General features: G+C 33.3%; 1 protein-coding gene and 1 long non-coding RNA gene across 2 annotated transcripts; both read left to right on the top strand.

Annotated features, from left to right (window-relative positions):
- The first annotated feature begins 1215 nt into the window (after positions 1-1215).
- On the top strand, positions 1216-8437 carry LOC125058650. Its single transcript, XM_047662768.1, has 6 exons — positions 1216-1366; positions 1618-1698; positions 2187-2395; positions 3666-3851; positions 4758-4917; positions 6269-8437. The coding sequence occupies exons 2-6, from the start codon at positions 1618-1620 to the stop codon at positions 7709-7711; spliced, it is 2079 nt and encodes a 692-aa protein (XP_047518724.1). The 5' UTR covers positions 1216-1366; the 3' UTR covers positions 7712-8437.
- Positions 8438-11527: 3090 nt separating this feature from the next.
- Positions 11528-20178, top strand: LOC125058558. The gene is made up of 3 exons (XR_007118438.1): positions 11528-11782; positions 18143-18237; positions 20031-20178. It is a non-coding gene; the product is annotated as an uncharacterized LOC125058558 (long non-coding RNA).
- The last annotated feature ends 1170 nt before the right edge of the window (positions 20179-21348 follow it).

The raw sequence follows: 21348 nt of genomic DNA, 5'->3' as shown, positions 1-21348 counted from the left end.
CAAGACGAAAAACGACGCAACAATGAACAAGAACTCTGGCGGCTTGCTTTAGCGCGATAAAAAGTTAGTTCCAGTTTCAAACGCTGGGCGCTGGCGGCGGTGTCACGTGGTGGGAAAAGGTCGGATACTAGCGATTTGGGCGGAAAAGGAAACGATGTACTCTCATAAAGGACCTCGGACGTCAAACGGAACACATAATATAAGTAACTACTGGGCAGGGCTGCCAGATGAAAAAAAGCGTGATCGTAAACCAACTACAAACAAATCGTATTCCAAGGAAATTTTGAAATTATGAAAAGATCCACAACAACATAAAAGTGGAAAGTTTTTATTTAAAATTAGTGGCTGCCTTTGCCTTGAAGAGTGTAACGTTAGAACTCCACATTCAGAAACCATTTCGACGTCACAGGCAGTGCACCTGGCTTTAAATTGGTTTCCTTACATAAATCATTTTTTTCCAATCGGGACGATACTTATATGCTTTGTGTTTGTTCCTTTCTGTTGCAGAAAGCTCTCACCTTTTAGCTGATTTCTTTTTAGGAGTACCTGGCGCAGGTCGCTCTTCTTCATTTTCACTACCAATTCTTGCTTAAGCGTATTGAAGTAACACAAAAAACACTAAAGACAATATGCAGATCAAAAGAGGATAATGTAATCACTTAGAGCTGGAGACTGATGAGAAAAACAGGTTTTTGACTATTCCAATACAAGAGAAAAATAATAAGTTTTGTAACAATGCACACAAATACAGACTATATGAAAAAAAGGGTCTTTAGGCGTAAAGGGTCTTCATTCAAGTAAAACGTCTAGGCATAGGTTTGGTTGTTGGGGAATTCCCCGAACATAATACGTTGCCAGGTACAGAAAAATCGTACATTTCGGTACGATCTTGGTCTAGCGATCGAACATGAGTAAAATTCATTTCAGTTCAGTTTTAAATCGTACATTAGACAGCCCTGCTACTGGAGCTTAGTCACGATGCCTTAACAGCAGTGTATGTAGGTAGATTGTAGAATAAAGAATTCGGAAACTTAAAAAAAAATTATACATTAGAAATTATTATTAATTAATTTTTTTATAAATTTGTATTAAAATTTATCAACACGAACTGTCATTTGTGTTTAAGTCGAGTATTAACTATTGAGTGTCAATGTCAAAAATCAGCTGAGTTTAGTTATATCGCTGTTTGGATTTTTAGCTTACTGTCAAATGTCAATTGGCGATGTCTGGCTGTGTTTCACAAAAATTCTTTAAAACCAATACAATAATTATGCTAAATTAAATACAAATATGTAAATACCGGATATGCATTTATAAGATAAGCGCTACATTAGTTCGTAGATAAGGCTAAAACAATAACTTTAAGGTGTGTATTGAATAAATAAAAATATTGAATCGTTTGTGAGGTTATTTAATACGTAATTAAAACTTCATAATAAAACAACAAATAATGATTCTGTTATTTATTTATCAGCATTCATAGATGTAAACACGTATACTATCTCACAAAAACGTTTGGCTCTCTCTCTTCCAATACCCAGGGTATTTTTTTACCGTCCGTTTCAATATATTTGTGAAACGGACATAATTTTCAAATAAAATAAAAATGTGTTTCAGATGGCGTTATTTAGAAAGCAGGATTTCTCACCTCCAATTTTATCAAAGAAATGGATAGCAATTAAATTTAGGCCAAACATGGTAATAAGTATTTAATTTGACTATATATATTAGTTAATTTCTAATGCCTATAAGTAAAAGTGGATTTGTATTTATTTAATTAATCATTCTTATTCATTAATCAAACTTGAAATAATTAAAGATGTCCACTAGCAAGGAATCACCATATGAATTTATGATATAAGGAATGGATAAAATAGTATAATAAATGTCTTAAACAAGTCTGTAAGCTGCAGAAAACATATGATTGCCCTAATTTAATATTGTGATTAAGAAATACTTTTTCCAGAACAATAAAACAGTTTAGCTTATAATTGAACTCAGAACTGTCATGTATGTAATAATGAGTGCTTTCAATAAACTGACTCAAAGTTAAGTGCAAATCTGGTCTTTCCACTGACTTGACTGACTGAAATGATGCTTGACATTTGACCGTGATAAGATTGTGATAATCAATTTTAATTTAGGCCCTAGGCGTTACATATAAATAATATAATTGTTGATTCCAGCTCATATACAGTCATAACAATATAATAACAATACTAGAGAGTGGTTTGCTGTTCCGTGAGGATAGTATTGAAGTGGAACAAGAAGCCCCCTGTCCAGAAGTAGCCTGGGCCCACGCTGGAGGAACGGCGGGTGGTTGGCTTACGAAAGGGGAGCGTAATGGTGCCTTGATAGCTATTGCTGCATGTGTAATGCTGGCACCACCAAGAAAGTAAGTTCTTTTTTAGTATATCTACACTACTAATAATAGCAATTACACTGTGAATTCTTTGTATGTTTAACTTGTATACATTCTATTTAAATAATTATATTATTAATTATTATATATATTGTTTGAATAGGTTAGTTTCAATTGGTTTATTACGTTGTCCGTGCAATTTTGATGGTTTAATGGTAAAAATGTTATATGGTATAGTATGTCACTGGCCTATGTATGTAATAAGTTAATTATTTAAATATGTTTGACGACCTGGTGGACAGAAAAACTGTGTCCAGTTTGTGTTTCCACCACACCAACTACTTTCTATTTAAGATCATGTACATATATGATAAATAAATAAATAAAAAAATTAATAAGACTGAAAAGAAATGAAGCGACACAGTATTCAAAAACTGTTTCCAAGAAACTAGTTAATTGTGTATAAAAGTAAATGATTATTCAATTAAACTTCAGGGTTGAATCCCTTAGGAGGTTAGTTACTACTCTTGCAAACATATAAATAAATAATATTATATAGAATAACATAGGTTTTGTTATAGTTTGCAAAATAGACATTAAGCAATGGATGTTAAGATTTTTTAAATGCTTATTCTAATTCTCAAGTCATAATCTCGTCTTCAGTGCTGTCAAATATGTAAACGTGATTTAAATGAAACTAGATTTAATTTTGATTTACGTTCTATGATACGAGCTTGGCTGACGTTGGCTTGACATGTGTCAAATCCATTAGGTTTTTGATATACGTCACTACTGAATATTAACCTAGGAGCTTAGTCAATATGCCTTAACAGTAGCGTATGTAGAAATTCGAAAAATAAATTGTATCAAAATGACAGTTCGTGTCGACAAATTTGACTAAGCCCCCTAAGCGCGATTGTCACTTCTGTCAAATTCTTTATTAACGTCAAGCGCTAAGTACCCGCTACATCACTTGTGTCAATTGTTTTGGATTTTTATGGAAGTCATAGTTCGTCAAACTCCTATAGGATTTTGACATACATATTTCGCGCCAACACATCTGTATCAATGTAATTCTCTGTAGTTTCAACAAAGTGACCCTCGCGAGGTTGGCATATTTCGCGCCAACACATCTGTATCAATGTAATTCTCTGTAGTTTCAACAAAGTGACCCTCGCGAGGTTGGCATATTTCGCGCCAACACATCTGTATCAATGTAATTCTCTGTAGTTTCAACAAAGTGACCCTCGCGAGGTTGGCATATTTCGCGCCAACACATCTGTATCAATGTAATTCTCTGTAGTTTCAACAAAGTGACCCTCGCGAGGTTGGCCTCCCTTGCGCTAATTCCGGTCGCAATTCGTGCGACGCATCGGTCGCATTGTCGCGGTGCCTTGCGACAATTGGTCACAGTGATGCACGACTATATGTCGCTGGTGCGTCGCGCGACGGCTTGTTGCCGCGAGTATGCCGCGTTACATGCTCAGTTGTAAGTATCTTCTTCGTATAATATGTAAAAATTCGTCTGAATGAATGCGATTAACTCAAGAACTATCGAATTTTCGTACATACTGAGTTTTCCTACAGAAGAGTTATGTCGTTAGTCTTCAGAAAAGGTTTTGTCAGCAAATGCGTGTCTAAATAAATAAATCAGTGGCGCTACAACCTTTTTAGGTCTGGGCCTCAGATTTCTGATTCTGTTTCTTGATACGTCAATCTGAGAGGCAAGTAGATGATCAGCCTCATGTGCCTGACACACGCCGTCCACTTTTTGGATCTAAGGCAAGCTGGTTCCTCACGATGTTTTTAATGTTAAATGCGCATAGACAGAAAGTCCGTTAGTGCACAGCCGGGGATCGAACCTACGACCTCAGGGATGGTCGCATGCTGAAGCCAAAACTGCTCAAAGGTGTAAATGTACCAATCTCAATAGCTCAATAGCAATAGCCATTTAAAAAAGTGCGTGCGTACAAAGTACACGTTCATATTTATTACAAATCTAAAAAGTATAAATACCTATAAGGTAGATATCTTTGGAATTTAATTGTCATTAAAATATAAGTGTCGAAAATTAATACAAATACATGTATTAATTACAAAATGTAGTAAATTTAATTTATTTCTTAGATAATAAAAACACGTAGCATTTTAATTTACATTTCGTCATTTGAGATTTCAATAAATTATTTTGCATAAAATATAAAATACTAATATTTCATAAATTCTCTTTACGAAATTTTAATTTTAAAAATAGAATTTCTATAAGGTAATTCGCCCTTTTCTTCGACAAAAACGCTGCACATCTTCGTGACGTTTCATCCGTAAAAAAATTACCCTCATGCGTTTAAAGAAGTTTCACTTCAAAAATTAAGGATTAAATAATTTCCCAATTTAGGGGTTCTGTCGCCTCAGCAATAGAATCAACCCACGCGATGCTCTACCAGCAGCAAAAGGAGCTTCTATTGCTAATGTCACGCGCATCGTCCGCGTTGCTAGGCAACGTGCCATGGTTGCGCGGCGATGTCGCCGTGGAGTGCGATACAGACAATTTAATGGTAAGCATTTATTGTTGAAGCGTATCAATTAAAAATTATATTTACCCTAGGCTTTGTATATCTTTTTAAAAATACATCTTAAAGTTATGTTATAAACCAGCTATTGTTTATGCCTTGTTTATGGCATCACTGATTCCACCCTTTAGATGTGAGATAGCGCTTGTCAAACGTCAAATAGTTAATGTAAACGTAATTGTAAAAATGTAAACTTTACATTTATGTCTGTTATTTATGTCATTTATGTGTGTTTTTCGTATACATACATAACTGGAATGATATAGCTTTAGATTTAAAGGCCGGCAACATACACGCAAGCTCCTTGGCGTTGCAAGTGCAAAAAATGTGGGTTTCGGTAGCAAAACATGCCATTGAGTGTGGCCATGGAGGGCGGTATTATTTAACATCAAGTGAGCTTCCTGCTTTTTGCCCCCTGTTCTATGAAAAAAATAAAGAGTCGTAGAGGAAGAAAATCTATGAAAAGTCATGACATATGTCAGGTATTTATGAGTCATAGCGTCAAGTATAAATGTGTCTCTTTCTATCTTCAGAACAATTACAATAAACGCGAGAGACAATCATATTTTAGTTGATACCACTTAATGGTAAATACTTCTCAAAAGTTTAGTTACGGGCTATCTTCTATTAAAGTACCAAAAGTTTTATTTTATTTATAGATTTAAACTAGGTTTGTATTATTGATAGTAATATTTGTGAGTGTGGAGAAGATATTGGTGACCTTGACCATATTTTCTTTTCTTGTACCCAATATGACCGTACCTCCTTTCTGAATTCTTTACAATCACTTCATGTTCCGTTTCCGACTAAAATCTCCTGCCTTTTGCTTTATCCTTTATTGTATTATAATGTATTATCTTCTTTCATAATCTATAATAATATTAAGATGTAATATGTTTATGTACATATTTTATTTTTAACCAGCTTATCCCTTTATTTCCTTCTGATGTCTTTGTTTATTTTTTTTCGCGTGTAGTTTCCCAACCTTTTACTTGAAACTGGCATAAAGTTGAAGCTGTTGCCATAATATTAAAAAAAAAAAAAAAAAACTAGGTTTGACAATTAGCGAGAGCATTTCTGAACATTTCTTCTGTTCACAACGAAACATTTTAGACTTACGGTGTTTGAAAGCTCTTGAATTTTATCTTTAATCACTTAATGTCAAATCTTTCTGTCAACGTCAAGTCGCAGAGTCTCACTGCTGTAAACTCTAATGAGCGTAGAATGTAAAAACTCGCGATAAACAAGTTTTTAATTACCTATATTTTTATATATTTATGATTATTGGCTACTATAATAATTAATATTTATTATGATTGGCTGTCCTCTTTTCCAGAAACTCCACCACGCCTTTCTAGTCGTGCAATCCACTTTACTAAAATATATTGCGCTGGCGCATCATATCCCTTCACAAGCACTAAAACTATACAAGAATCACAATGAAAGAATATACTGGATTCACAATGTTCTTATAGACAATCTAACGCGAGAGTTCAAAGACAATTTTGAATCACTAGAGCGAATGTATCGTCTGTTAAAAAACTACGGAACCAAAGACAATGTGATAAAAAAGCCAGGTTCAGCGATCAAAGAAACCTGGTTCTATTCAGAAATACATACAGGTGTGGCAAGAACAAGCTTAGAACTAAAATTAGCTCTCAATAAATGTAATGACCTAGATATGTTCCTAGACTCGTGCGCATCGAACCAACAAGATCTAGATTTAGATGCTTTAAACAAAGATATCGACAGTATTATAGATGATGTAACGAAGTGTTTAAAAACAGTTCAAAGTTCACAAATTAGATTAAAAAAGCTGCAAAATAAATTCCAAGAAGAACATACAGTGGAGGAGGACGAAGAACACGTAGAAGAGGCCATTTTGAAAATAGAAGACAAAGAACCAGAGATAAGAGATGAAGTATTCTACTTTGTCAGAACAGATGACGATGACGCGCTACCGTCAGTCGCTGATGTTGTAACTGGTCCAGGAAAGAAAGAGAAAGAAACCACGAAAATACTTCTAAATGAATTAAGAAGAAAACTAGTAGGAAGAGAAGATTTAATGCGAGAGAGAGAAAGACAGGCTCTAGCTAAAACGATGCCACAGCTTCATAATGTACCAGAATTTCCAAGACAGATTGATATTTTACAATTCGTTGATCGCAAAGGTTTTTTATCCAAAATAAAGCGAGTGGAACGAAAAAAATTAAAACTCAAAAGAACAAAAAATAAAAAACGGAAACTAAAATATCGATTAAAAATCTCCCGATATACAAATGAAAGTGAAATACCGAATGTTTATGAAGCGAATGCGAAGCTTAATATTAAAAGCAGATTGCTCACAATTGATAAAGATAAAAAAGGTTTCATAATAACGAAATGGGTTAAAAAAGAAATCAAAGACAATTCTAGTGTTCTGTCTGACTTGAGTGACGTAGAATCGGAAACAGGAAATGCAAATGTCACCCTACCTAATTATAAAGTCAACAAACAAGATTTAAACATATCGTCGTCTGACAGTGATTTTGATTTAGACAATAATGAACTACTAAATGACATAAGGAGATATAGAGCTGTCAGAAAAAAGAACTTTCCCGCGAAAAGGGCGTCCATAGATATGGACGAGAGTATGAAACCCATAGAGTACAGATTCGGGACGGGAATGGCAATGGCGTCCGTTCTACAGAAAAATAATGCCAGAGTTGTGATGGCGGAAGAAGTTTTTGTTGGAAATGGCGAAGTTTCAGAAGATAGTGGTCATGATGACGATGCGTGATACAATATAAGAACTGCTTTGGCTTTGGATTTCTATGATTGATGATTATTTATTCAGACTAATAATATACAAAAACTGCTATTTCAGATGTTTCGTATAAAAGTAATTTTTTTAATTAATTTTAAAATTATTTTATGGCTTTTTAAATCGTACTAGTCATTATAATTAATTTATGTGTCACACGGTCCTTGAAGGGTAAAAGTTGTTGTCAAGGCACAGAAAATAACAGGCGAAATATGTCAGTGAAAAAGTATTTTTGTAATAATTAAAAAAACGTGATTAAAAAGTAGAAAATGGTCTATTCTCTATGGTTAAGATATTCTAACCGCTAAAACGCCTAGACCTAGAAAATTGTTCAACAACAACAACACAATTCAATTCCACAAGTATGTTTTTGATATCAAGTGGTGACATATTGTATTGTATTTATATCTACTGTCCATAGAAAATAGATTGTCTTCTACAGTCTATTCTCTATGAAATAATATTTTAACCAATTTAGAAAACAGATAGTTACTTATCTTGGTATTCACTTCGCTGGCTCTGCTACCCAAAAAGTGTCTTGGTCTCCGAAACGGGAATATTATAGCATTCGCTGTCCTGTGCTACCACTCACCAATTGCTGGCTTTTAGCTGTAGCAGGTCCTCCATTCAGTTTATCCAGCGGTACCTAGGCCACTCCGACCACTAGGCCGGCACAGATAACCTTCCTTTACCGCTCGAACTCATGGCATGGTTGGCTGGGGCAACTTGAGCTCATGTACCAAGATGAGCTCAAGTTGCCCCAGCCAACGTAGTCGATGGGTCTCTTGGTATTTAACGCCCGAACCCAATAATTAATCCACAATCTCAGATTGGAAACCATCTGAGATCAGACCATGACAGTCGATCGATCTCCTATCTCGATTTTTGGCGACGGATAAAATTCTCTTTGTCGTTCCATTTTACCGAGTTTTCACTCATATTTGATAATCAATATAAACCAAATAAAGTCAATAAAACCGTACAAATATCATTCAAATATATATGTGTATGTTTAAAATATAACAAACAGTTTTTTTAATTATTTAAAAAACTGATGCCACTTAAAATCTGTTAAAATAATTAACTGTTGAAATCGACCTTTCGTCAACTGTCATTTTCATACAAAGGTCTATCCACAAACACAGATACGACCTCCCATGGATAGCTTTTATCGACAGCTGGTTATTACAATCCGTCGGTTGGTTTGGATTAAGATTACTATCAGATGGTGGATTATGGATTGAGATACGTTATTGGGTTCGGGCGTAAATCTACAAAAAGAATAGATTGAATAATTAAAATAGTCCACTCTATTTGGTTACATGACTACCAATCTAAATTTGCTGATATTTATAATTAGTGACAATATATACCAACGTGAAAATCCTATTTTTATGATTATATAAACTTGATAAACGTAAATAATTATAATGTTATATGTCCACGTGTCGCATTATGTGTTAATATTATATTCCTTATATTTTTAATTATCTTCTAATTATGTCGAGAGATTATTGTAATGTATAAATAATAAATATTTCAAAAGGGTATAACCTTTTCTTTATCTTAAATTAAATATGGCATCGTTTTGTTGTGATCAAAATACATAAAATGGTTTCTAGAATCTAGTTTTATTCCATTCCTCTCCGTCAAACGCAAAATAAAAAAAAGTCAGAAGTGAAACTTCTTCGGCAAACTAATTTTTAACTCTTGTTCATATTTATACAAATCTAAAACTTTAGATTTCCGAGAATTAGAGGGAGGGAAAAAGGAAGATATTATGTCAGGAATTTAAATGTCATTAAAAAAGTAAAGTGTCGAAAATTAATACAAGTAATATTTTTTTAATTTTTTTTTTATAGAACAGTGGGCAAACGGGCAGGAGGCTCACTTGATGTTAAGTGTCAACACCGCCCATGGACACTCTCAATGCCAGAGGGATCGCGAGTGCGTTGCCGGCCTTTCAAGATAAATTTAATTTTTTAAATTTATTTCTTTGATAATAAAAACACGTAGCATTTTAAGTTACAATTCGTCATTTGAAATTTCAATAAATTATTTTGCATAAAATATAAAAATACTAATATTTCATAAATAGTTTTAACGAAATTTTAATTTTAAAATAGAATTTCTATAAGGTAATTCGCCGTTCTCACTCTCTCAATCGCTCTCTCCGTTTTCTTCGACAAAAACGCTGCACATCTTCGTGAAGTTCCGTAAAAATTGAAAACGACGAAATAATGTCAATTATCAAGAGAGTAAGACCGTATAGTGAAATTCAAAACATTGCACGTTGAAGTATGACATGACACATCATGTGTCAATGTCGCCAGTTGTCAATAATCTTCAATTAGTCTTTCATTTATGTTCTCATCTCCAATACTTTTCACTGTCCAAAGTGTTTATTTTATCGAACAAATAACTTATAGGACACCCTACTGCGTATTCCTACTAATTAATAAAATATTTGCAGTGAGCCGTGTTGACCTAGTAACATCAGCGTGCGACTCCCTGAGGTCGTAGGTTCGATCCCCTTCTGTGCCTCAGTGGACTATGTGCGCATTTAACATTCTTCGAACGGTAACATCGTGAGGAAACCGGCTTTCCTTAGATCCAAAAAGTCGACGGTCTGTGGAGGCTGATCACTGCTTGCCTATTAGATTGACAAATGATCATAAAACATATACAAAAATCTAATCCTATAAATGTTGTAGTAATTACGTTACTTATTGGTACTTATTGGAAACGAGAATGTTAAATGACAATTTATGAGTGTGTTATAAACTAAGGGCTCATATCGGCTTTAAATGTGATTATTTACGCTTTAATTATTAACTTAAATATATCTTCTTGTCTTATATATAAAATTCACGTGTCACAATGTTAGTTACCATACTCCTCCGAAACGGCTCGTCAGATTCTTTTGAAATTTTTTATGCATATTCAGTAAGTCTGAGAGTCGGCTACTATCTATTTTTCAATGGTGTTTTTCAATAAATGTTAAGGGTGGACCACCCCTAAAGTTTTATTTTTTAGATATTTTTTTTTGTTTTTATTTTTTTATGAACAGCATACAAAAATACATACACCCCTCTATGAACAACCCCTATTTTTATTTGTTAATTAAAATATGAGAGAAAAATTCACGGAAAAATCTAAAAAGTTTTCAATCCAGAAAACCAAACAGTCTCTTTGGTAGCATAGCAAAATGTTCTATGTTGGTATGTACTAAAACCGTTGACTAAGTAAAATCACATTTAAGGCGAAACAAAGTTCGCGGGGGAAGCTAGTATATATATATTATACTAAACTATTGTTAGGTTACATAACTCCCCATTACATATTTTTTAGTTTTAATAAAATATTCTATAGAATAACTCAAGAATTAAATACCTACTTAGATATTTATAGAAACATACTTTTATAAAACCTTTTGTCTGTTCACTCGGCCGTGGCGGAAGACTGTGTTACTGTCCAAAGGTGTAGGAACAAAAAAAAAAGGGTGCGTGTACTTATGTACGCTCGTAAGAAGTTATACTTCTTTGGCATTATAAAAAATAGTTTTTGATTGCATGCAAATAATTAATTATAATTAAATAATCAAAGACTGGAAAAGGAGTCATTATAGTCAATAAAGTTCAGTTCACATTTGAAAAATTAAATAAATAATTATTCTCTAACATTAAGGGTAACAAAAATTCTATTATTATTTGAATGTTGTTTTTAAATTATGACCAATGCCGTAGCATCTTCCGTGGGCAACTTCATTCTGTTAATTTTGGGTCACGGTGCGCGAGCATCGTAAAATTTCACTCTCATCAATTTTTCATAATGCGCCAAAAGAAGTATAACTTCAAAAAGTCAGCGTTTTACTAACTACTGAGCAGTTACATTATTAAGAGCAAAGACCTCTTTCATTTAATTTGACATAAATTCCAAGAACAAGGTCGTTATAAAAATATTACTTAATGATTTATTAATTAAATCATTTGTAGTTAGTGTCATAATAAACGTAGTGATGAACGCAGTTATGGTCGCGAAGATTATGTAAGTAATTTTTCAATTTTTAATACCCTTTCTGGATTATACATCTGTGAAACCAAAACAAATGAGTGCGAAAATAAAAAAAAATGGCGGCTTACGTTGCTCGTCTGTTTTGCAGTATTTATTACGTGATCATAGACATAACATTTATTAAATACGAAAACACACACACATAAACACACGAAATAACGATACTCAAAGAAAAAATAAAATAAGACATATCAAAACAATAAAAATTAAAAAAAATTTGCTTTTCGGTTCGCTTCAAGTGTGCAATGTGTGTATGCTGTGGTTGTAATTGGCCCTGGCTCAGCATTATGCTGAGGAGCAGAATGTCCCACAGCGCTGGTCATTCTGCCAGAGACCACAGCAGCTAGTTTGCGCCTCAGTAGCAAAAAAATAATACTAAGTAGAAAATAATAATATTAAAGCTATCATCACGCTATCACGCTAGTGGACTGTGAAATGTGTATTTTAATTTTAATCTAATTAATGTCATCAGTATCTGTATATATGTAGTGTATGTATTAGCAAGCTGCACTAGACAACTAAATATATGAGCGGGAAACCTAAGAAGCTAACAACCAACACCACCAACAACATCTTCAACGGGGTCTTCCCTCAGAGATACGACCTCCAAATGTTTAAAAAGCGAGTCTACTCCTCCCTCAAAGGCCGGCAACGCACCCACTAAAAATGGGTGTCTATGGGCTGCGTAGACTGCCCTTTTTGGTCGTCCCGCAAGCTCGTTTGCCCACCTATTATATAAAAAAAAAACAATCCTACGGATCCCTTAGCCCTCCAGATGTACTCTAACACTTAAATAGTGAATATATAAATAAGTACAGGATGCGCCAAGAGAGCTATGGTAACAGATGGAGCCCTACGGGTAGGATCAGAGGTTCAAGGTGGTCATACCTCAAAGCAATCGGGCATCACCACGATAATTAAGGGCTTGAAGGAGACTTCGCCACATTGAAGGAAAATGAATAGGACAGAGCAATATTCAAATCTGTTTAATCGTTATAAAACAATATTTTAAGTTTTTTTTTTTTTAGAAGATATGACATGTTTTATTTCTTTATAATGTTACTAGCTGACCGGGCAAACGTCGTTTTGCCATGTATATCATGTATAATTAAAAATTAGGGGTTGATCGTAGAGGGGTGAAAGTTAGGGGTTGTATGTATTGTTTAATGCTGTATCATAAAAAAATAAAAAAATCATCAGAAAAAAATATTTAAAAATAAAAAAAAATATTTACTACCCTTAACATTTAGGGGGATGAAAAATAGATGTTGTCCGATTCTCAGACATACCCAATAAGCACACAAAATTTCATGAGAATCGGTCGAGCCGTTTCGGAGGAGTATGGCAACGAAAACTGTGACACGAGAATTTTATATATTACATTTTTTTTTCAATGAAAATGTTATTTACACAAATACAGTATTTACAATTTTCTTAACCTATAAAGTAATAATAAAAATAATTAAAAATAAATAAAATGAAAATTAAAACAAATTTAAAAAGTTTGGTCCCTGTGGCAGTGTACCTTTAATATAATATTTTAAATACTCACACATACATAAGATTATTCTTGTGAGTTTTTGGTGTATTACGCACCATCAGCTGTTAAAATTTAGAACAACCACGTTAGCCATGTCAGCTGTTGGTCAATGTTCAGGTGAATACTGAACAAAATCCATCTAATATATAAAATTCATTAAATGTTCGTTCCCATACTCCTCCGAAACGGCTCGATCGATTCTTATGAAATTATTTATGCATATTCAGTAAGTCTGAGAATCGGACAACATTTATTTTTCATCCCCCTAAATGTAAAGTGTGGTCCCACCCCTAATTTTTTTCAAGACCAAACTTTTTGTTTATTTGTTTTATTTTGTTATGATACAGCATACAAAAATACATAAATTAATTATGTAATTGTCACCCTTAATTGTCACCTCTCTACGATCAACCCCTATTTTTATTATAGTAGATAGTTATTTTTATTGAACTAAAAAAATGTTTCCCAGAAATAATATACATGGCAAAACAATGTTTGCCGGGTCAGCTAGTTACATATAATATTACAAGAAAAGTAATATGTTACGTGTGTACGTTTGTAACGAATAAACTTAAAAGTGACAGGATATAAAAATAAATCAGTAGCTCTACAACCTCTTTAGGTCTTGGCCTCAGATTTCTGAATCTGTTTCATATTTTTAAATCTAATAGGCAAGTAGGTGATCAGCCTCCAGTGCCTGTTTCACGCCGTCAACTTTTTGGGTCTAAGACATGTCGGTTTCCTCACGATGTTTTCCTTCACCGTTCGAGTAAATGTTAAACATAGAAAGTCCATTGATGCTCAGCCGGGGGACGAACCTACGACCTCGGGTATGAGAGTCGCATGCTGAAGCCACTAGGCCAACACTGCTCTCTGTCTGACTGGACATAAATCATTATAAAAAACCCTTCAGATTTCTCAGATCGATCTCCTCGCGATGTTTTAGGGTGAATACTAATTAAAATAAATATTAAATCTGCTATACCTTGTATTCGTATAGGAAGAGTTCATCAAGGCAGTAAATAAAACACCTACACCCTGTGTCTTCTTTGCCGATGAGTAGGGATGCCTACAAATTCAAATTTAATGACGTGGAATAAGTGATACATGTATCTTTTGTTCCATAATATACATATTTTATTTTTATTTTATTTTAAACACAATTGTTTTTATACTAAGGGTCTGTTTCACAATGTATAGATAAAGTACCAAATAGCTATGCAAGTGCAACACATAAATTATTTGTAAGATAAATTGTGCTATTTGACATTCATCGGACTCATAACTTATGATGGACTTGTGACGAATAGCGCTATCTGACAGTCGTGAAACGCAACAATAGTGTTTATCCTACCAATAAGTAATAAATAGCTAATTTGGAACTTATGTAGAACTTATCCGTACATTGTGAAACAGACCCTTAGAGTTATCAAATTGAAATTAACTACTCACAAGTGTTTGCTTAAAAAGCGAAACTTTTGTAATCTCAGGCATTTTTTCTTACATATATATATATATGTTGGTACATCGAAAATAATCTTTCTGAAGCGACAGTAGAAGGCTATAATGAAAATATACGCTTCGGGAAATATACAAATATTCTTATTCATATTAATATCGCAAATAGAAAAAAAGGATTGTGTGGTTTTATGAAACCACGGAAACTTTCTTTCACATTATAGACATTTAACTAAAAAATTTTGGAATAATATAATAATAATCCATTAAGGGTATGAAAATCGCTTTATCAATCTTAATTTTATACTTGGAAAATTGGAATGATAATGGGAAATAATAAAAGTAGACTGAGTCTCCAACTAATATTTTTATTGAACTCTGTGTCTAAAGGTGCGTACAGACTATATAACATAACATGTTATACAACATTGCTATACAACATGTTTCAGATAATGTGGACACTGAATGTTATAAAACATGTTATAATAACATGTTATTGATATACGTATGCTAGGACGAACCCAGCATTTACGTTTTTTGTTTTTCTTTTGTTATTTAAAATGGTTATATAACATTGTTATATTGCATTGTTATTCTAATGTGTACAGTATTGTTTTATGTTATAATGTTGAATAACAAGGTTACATAATGTGGACGTGTTATAAAACACATGTTATATTATATGTTACATAGTCTGTACGCACCCTTAGAGAGTACGACATACATAATACTTAACAATGACGATGTAATAAAAGTTTCACTTTAAAAGTGCCCAGTCGTGATTCGAATGCACAATCTCTCTCGACTTGAGACTCGCACGCTCAACCCGCCAGGCCACTATTCCCTGAGAGGCATAGGCTATATTTATTTCTAAAAGATAAATGGATGTATTTGCGAGCAGGTTTCCTCGCGATGTTTTCCTTCACACTACGTCACAATTCAATAGGTCAATAGTTTATCTATATTTATATTATCTATGACGTAAATTTGATTCTTTGACAGCAATAGAAAACTTAGAATTTATTTATTTCCAAAATACTCAATTCTGTTCTAACACGTGACCCTTAATCGACAATATTGCGTTACTACATAGTATAAAATAAAGTCGCTTTCTCTGTCCCTATATCCCTATGTATGCTTAAATCTTTAAAACTACGCAACCGATTTAAATGCGGTTTTTTTAATAGATAGAGTGATTAAAGAGGAAGGTTTATATGTATAATAACATCCATTAAATAGTGGAGAATACTGTTATTTATAAGGTTTCTAATGTGATGTCGTAAATAATTAAATTTTTTCCGCTTATATTGCAAACGCAGGCCGAACCCTACGAGATTTATCAAAATAACGTATTAAGTATTGTACACATTGAAAAGGTCTACAGAAAACTCCGCGGTGGTATATGTTTATCTCCTAAGGATATCCCACAATATTTTTTTTTTGTCATTTACTTTTTACGACAAATAATAGCTAATTTTCGAAGCGATTTTAACCAATACAGCATTAATCCTTATCCAATTATTTTTATTTATTTATTGTATTAATGTTATTACCTTAATGAAATCCTAAATTAAGTTAACACGATATTATTAGACTGTTAGGCGGAACTAAGTTAGCCGGGTCAGCTAGTAACCAATAAAAAACAAACATGAGAATTTTATTAGGAAAATCAAGCTAAAGAATTACATTAAAACTAGTGTAATTGTTTACCTATACGAATATAGTTATTTTGAGTTTGATTGACAAGTCTAACCATTGACAGCCGGGCTCAAATTTTTTTTTTAAAAGACAATTCACACCAATTGACCTAGTCCCATGCTAAGCTGGTGAAGCTTGTGTTATGGGTACTAGGCAATGGATATACATACATATTATAGATAGATAGACATATAAATACATATTTAAACACCCAAGACCTAAGCACAACACCAAATGCTCATCACATCGATGTTCGCCTCAGCCGGGGATCGAACCCGGGACCCATAGATTCGCAGTCAGGGGTACTAACCACTAGACCAATGAGTCGTCGTCAAAATCAGTCATGACTCACGATGAATCAATAGTGTTTGAGTACTAACTGTGTCAACGAAGATTGCTGGGTTATACGGTCAAATAGTTACCCGTCGGACTATCTTACGTCGTTCTTTACACATCAATATTATTAACAAATATCGTTGTAAATTAATGTATCAAATGCTCAATAACTTCCGTCCCATAATGTTATATAGTGTTATATAGCAAAAATAAGTTGGTCTGAATAGCTGCAGCTGAGTTTCATCATCGGACGTCGAGGCAGAATACGAAATTCCCCCGTATCACCTCGACGTCCGTCGTTCCACAACTGACCGTAATAAGGCAATGTTTGCACCACCAATATGTGGAACCAGCTGCTCGCTGAAGTGTTTCCAAACCAATTCAACTTAGGGTTCTAGAAAGCATACCAATACTTAAAAGGCTGTCAACGCACTCGCGAACTCTGTGGTATCACTTAACATCAGGTGAGCTTCCTGCCCGTTTGCCCCCTGTTATATAAAAAAAACAAAAAATAGTGTGCTGATATTTCTTTAGGTATAAAATTATAGTAGAAAATTAAAATAAAATTGAGAAAAATGAGGAGTTTTTTGGAGACGAAATGCCGAATGGATTACCAATATATTTTTGAAGTTATACTTCTTTAGGCGCGTTATGAAAAATTGATGAGAGTGAAATTCTACGATGCGCGCGCACCGTGACACAAATTATCAGTATGAAGTTGCCCACGGAAGATGCTACGGCATTGGACTTAATTTAAAAACAACATTCGAATAATAATAGAATTTATGTTACACTTAATGTAAGAGAATAATAATAAATATTTCTTTATTTAATTTTTCAAATGTAAACTGAACTTTATTTACTATAATGACTCCTTTTCCAGTCTTTGATTATTTTATTGTAATTAATTATTTGCATCCAATCAAAAACTATTTTTAATATTGCCAAAGAAGTATAACTTCTTACGCGCGTACATAAGTACACGCACCCTTTTTAGTACATCAGTTTCACGTAGTAAATTATTAAATACCAACAAAAAATACATACAGTTAAAAATATTATAATATATGTTTGGGTTTAATTTTATTCAGCAACGAAGTCCTATGTTATAAATTCTGTCCGACTTGATAATCTTTCAAACATAAACTTCGTGTGTTTGTAAACAGGTTACGTGTGTGAAAAATAATTATAGGAACTAATATTACTAAGAGGTAATGTTTGTAAGTTTGCCCTTAAATTAACTGAACCGTAAAATATGTAAATTATGTATATTTTCTATCGTATTTTGATTATTCTTTCAGTATTTCGACATTGCTGCTAATCTGTGTACAACTGTCAAGACAAATGCCACAGATGCAAGCCACAACACAGACGAACGTTACCAAATTAGGAAATGGTATGTCATTTTTTTTTCTTGAAATAGCGAAGTATACATTATAACCCGCCAGTTACAACTTGACTATACAATAGATAAAACATGTAAACAGCAGGAACTGTTGTAATATTGCTTTGAGCTAGGGAATTGGATAGAAAATGCGTAAATCCCTTCAAGGCTTTATTTGAAATATAGAAACGAGGAATTTAATTACCATACAACACACAAGTTACCCAAAAAAATTCCCTACAAAAATTCACAAAATACTGTCACTAATTACTTCAATTTCATACCCTTCATACAGTACTTTATCACTTGTCGTCTTCTTGATTCACAATTTTATCTCTTTGATGTTAATCTACTCTTTATATCTTTGCACATCGCTTAGTCATAAAGCGTTCTAGAATGTTCAGTCTGGCTTCGAGAAGATTTCGATCTTCCCTCTCTTCCGCGTATCATTCCATCCTTGTCTCACGCCTAGAAAGTTCACTGTACGACCAACCAAGTTCCAGAAGAGCCTGGGGCTCACAAGAACCACGCCTTATGTGGAAATTGTATTCGTTTTTACAACAAACTCCCAAGCGAAATTATATAATTATCGCTGAATAAATTCAAAACTTCTCGTTAAACGTAAATTAATCAATAAAGCTTTTTATAAATTTGACGAATATTTAAATGATCCTAATCCTTGGAATTGATTTGCTCCTGTTTAAACAATTTGTGTGGCTCCAAACTTAAAAAAGTGGCGGAGAGTTTGCCAGTTCTTCTCGCTTGCTCGACGCCCTTGACTTGCAAACTGACAGTAAATGTAAATTTAGAATAAATTGAACATCTTTTCTGTTGATGTTGACGTTCATAAGTGTCCTGAAAACTGTACCACTCGACTACACTTGCCCTGAAACTACATGACAAATTTTTCAGCCTCCTGAAAACGAGAGTACCTTTATTTTAATTACAATTTTTGATATGTGATAGACCCTCTCTTTAAACGGTCATAAACCACATTTCAGCTCTCTGAAAACAGCTCGCAAATAATGAATGAACCGAGCGGGTATTATGAATCGAAAAATTGTTTCCATAACTAAATAATTATTTTCGTAAATTCTAAAAAAAATAAAATATGTTTATTATGGAACATAAAATACATGTATCACTTATTCCACGTCATTAAATTTGAATTTGTAGGCATCCCTACTCATCGGCAAAGAAGACAGAGGGTGTAGGCCGAGAGAAAAAGCCGGCGTAAAAAACTCTCGGTACTCTTTTAAAATAGCAAATCATCAAACAACACTTATTTTAAAACAAATATCGCAAATTAATTAGAGGTAGCCTGTCTAGCACTAGTCCCAGGCCCTTTTATCAACTAGATAATCGTTGACTTTATAGTAAGCCTTTTTACACAGCTTTTCTTTAATACATTTCTTAAATTTATTGAAAGGCAGAGATAAAAGAGCCTCTGGGATTTTATTAAAGAAGAGTATCCCTTTCCCCAAAAAAGAATTACTAACTTTAGATAGTCTAGTACGGTGAAATTGCAGCCTGCGTTTGTTCCGTGTATTAATATTGTGCGTATGTTCTATTCTAGTAAACTTATCACTATTTTTGTATACATACATAATATTTTCATAAATATATTGCGAGGGGAAGGTAAGTTAGTAGTAGTTAGTAGCTAGTGCCAAAGTACTATCTATACAGCAATATAGAATAGATTACGCCACAGGGCAAGAGAGCAAGATTTTATATGACAATTTCATAATACTACTCTTAACTTAAACGTTCGCAATGTTTTAATATTTAATTATGTAATATTCTAGGTACAGATGGACTGTCGTGCGTAACTGGCAAGGCAGACAATGGCATCTGCATAAAACGAAACATCTGTGACTATGGTACACCTGCCATAGACTTTACTTTATATTCTAAACATGGATATATAAGGTATTTTCATATTATCTATTTAAATGAGTTCGTTAGTTGGCTCCCTTTAATTAAACAGGGATGAAAAATTATTTAAATTTAGAAGGTGGATATACATAAATCTGTCTGTCAAAGAGATCTGTCATGAATATTGTATGAAACCGTTTCTGGTTGTTACAAATTATCCGCGCTATGAAATTAGTCAAAGTTTATGTTTAAGCAAATGAGCGCGAAACGTGTAATATTTTTAACTTGACGTTAGTATTTATTATCAATTCTTTGTTTTTAATAATTTATTATTATTGAAGTGAAACTTCTTTATCGGGGTTGTAAAAAAATTTAGTGTAACATTTTTTCGTTACGCGTCACATTTTTCCGTTATGCGCCATCTTTTGAAGTGAAACTTCTTTATCGACGTATGGGAGAAATTTTGTAGCAGGTTACGCGCCATGTTGCTTTTTGAAGTCAAACTTCTTTGTCGGCGTTGGAAAAAAATTTACACACATTTGTCACATTTTTCGGTTACGCGCCATCTTTTTCTTGTCCCTACCACGGTTGATCCGAAGAGATTCGAAGCCATTAGTAACAAAAATATATAATAACGATAACAATGATAGTAATACTAATAATTTTATTACAATTAATGAAATTCTGTAATAATCTTAGTATGTACTACATAGTAGTACAGTAATAAGTTAAAATGAAATAATTGTATTTGTATTCATGTCTATGATAATAAAAGCCTTTTGTTAAACTTTATCTAATTTAACCAATTTCTGTAGTTGCATATAGTAGATCATTTTTCGAAAAATAAGGTCATAAAGAAGTTTCACTTCTTACGTGTGTACACCTAGTACACGCACACATTTTTTTTTTAATTACTTAAGATGTCATGTGGAACACGGTGTAATGTTTTCTCCTGCCTCCTTACAAACGTTGTGTAAAACAAAAAACTTGGCGATTAAAAAGAGTGGCGGAGATTTTATTGCCAGTCCTTTTCTTCCGTTGTACGCCCTTGATTTGAGAACTAGCAGTCAATGTAAAATTATAAGCATTTCATATATGTATATTTCTTTTTTGACGTTCATAAGTGTACATTGAGTTACCTATATGAATAAATGATTTTGAATTTATCGATGATTAAAAATAACTTAATGAGTATTGTTATATACTGTGTTTGCATTAATACAATAAAATAAATGTATGTACTAGCCC

This window comes from Pieris napi, chromosome 18 (genome assembly GCF_905475465.1).
Source record: "Pieris napi chromosome 18, ilPieNapi1.2, whole genome shotgun sequence".
In the NCBI taxonomy this organism is placed as follows: Eukaryota; Metazoa; Arthropoda; class Insecta; order Lepidoptera; family Pieridae; genus Pieris; species Pieris napi.
Note: the sequence above shows the minus strand (reverse complement) of the source record. Positions and strands in the feature narration are given on the sequence as shown.

Coding starts and splice junctions, on each gene's coding strand:
- LOC125058650 (XM_047662768.1), top strand. CDS start 1,618: ATGGCGTTATTTAGAAAGCAGGATTTCTCACCTCCAATTTTATCAAAG. Junction 2,396..3,665: donor ATGCTGGCACCACCAAGAAA/GTAAGTTCTTTT, acceptor AATTCTCTGTAG/TTTCAACAAAGTGACCCTCG. Junction 3,852..4,757: donor GCCGCGTTACATGCTCAGTT/GTAAGTATCTTC, acceptor TTCCCAATTTAG/GGGTTCTGTCGCCTCAGCAA.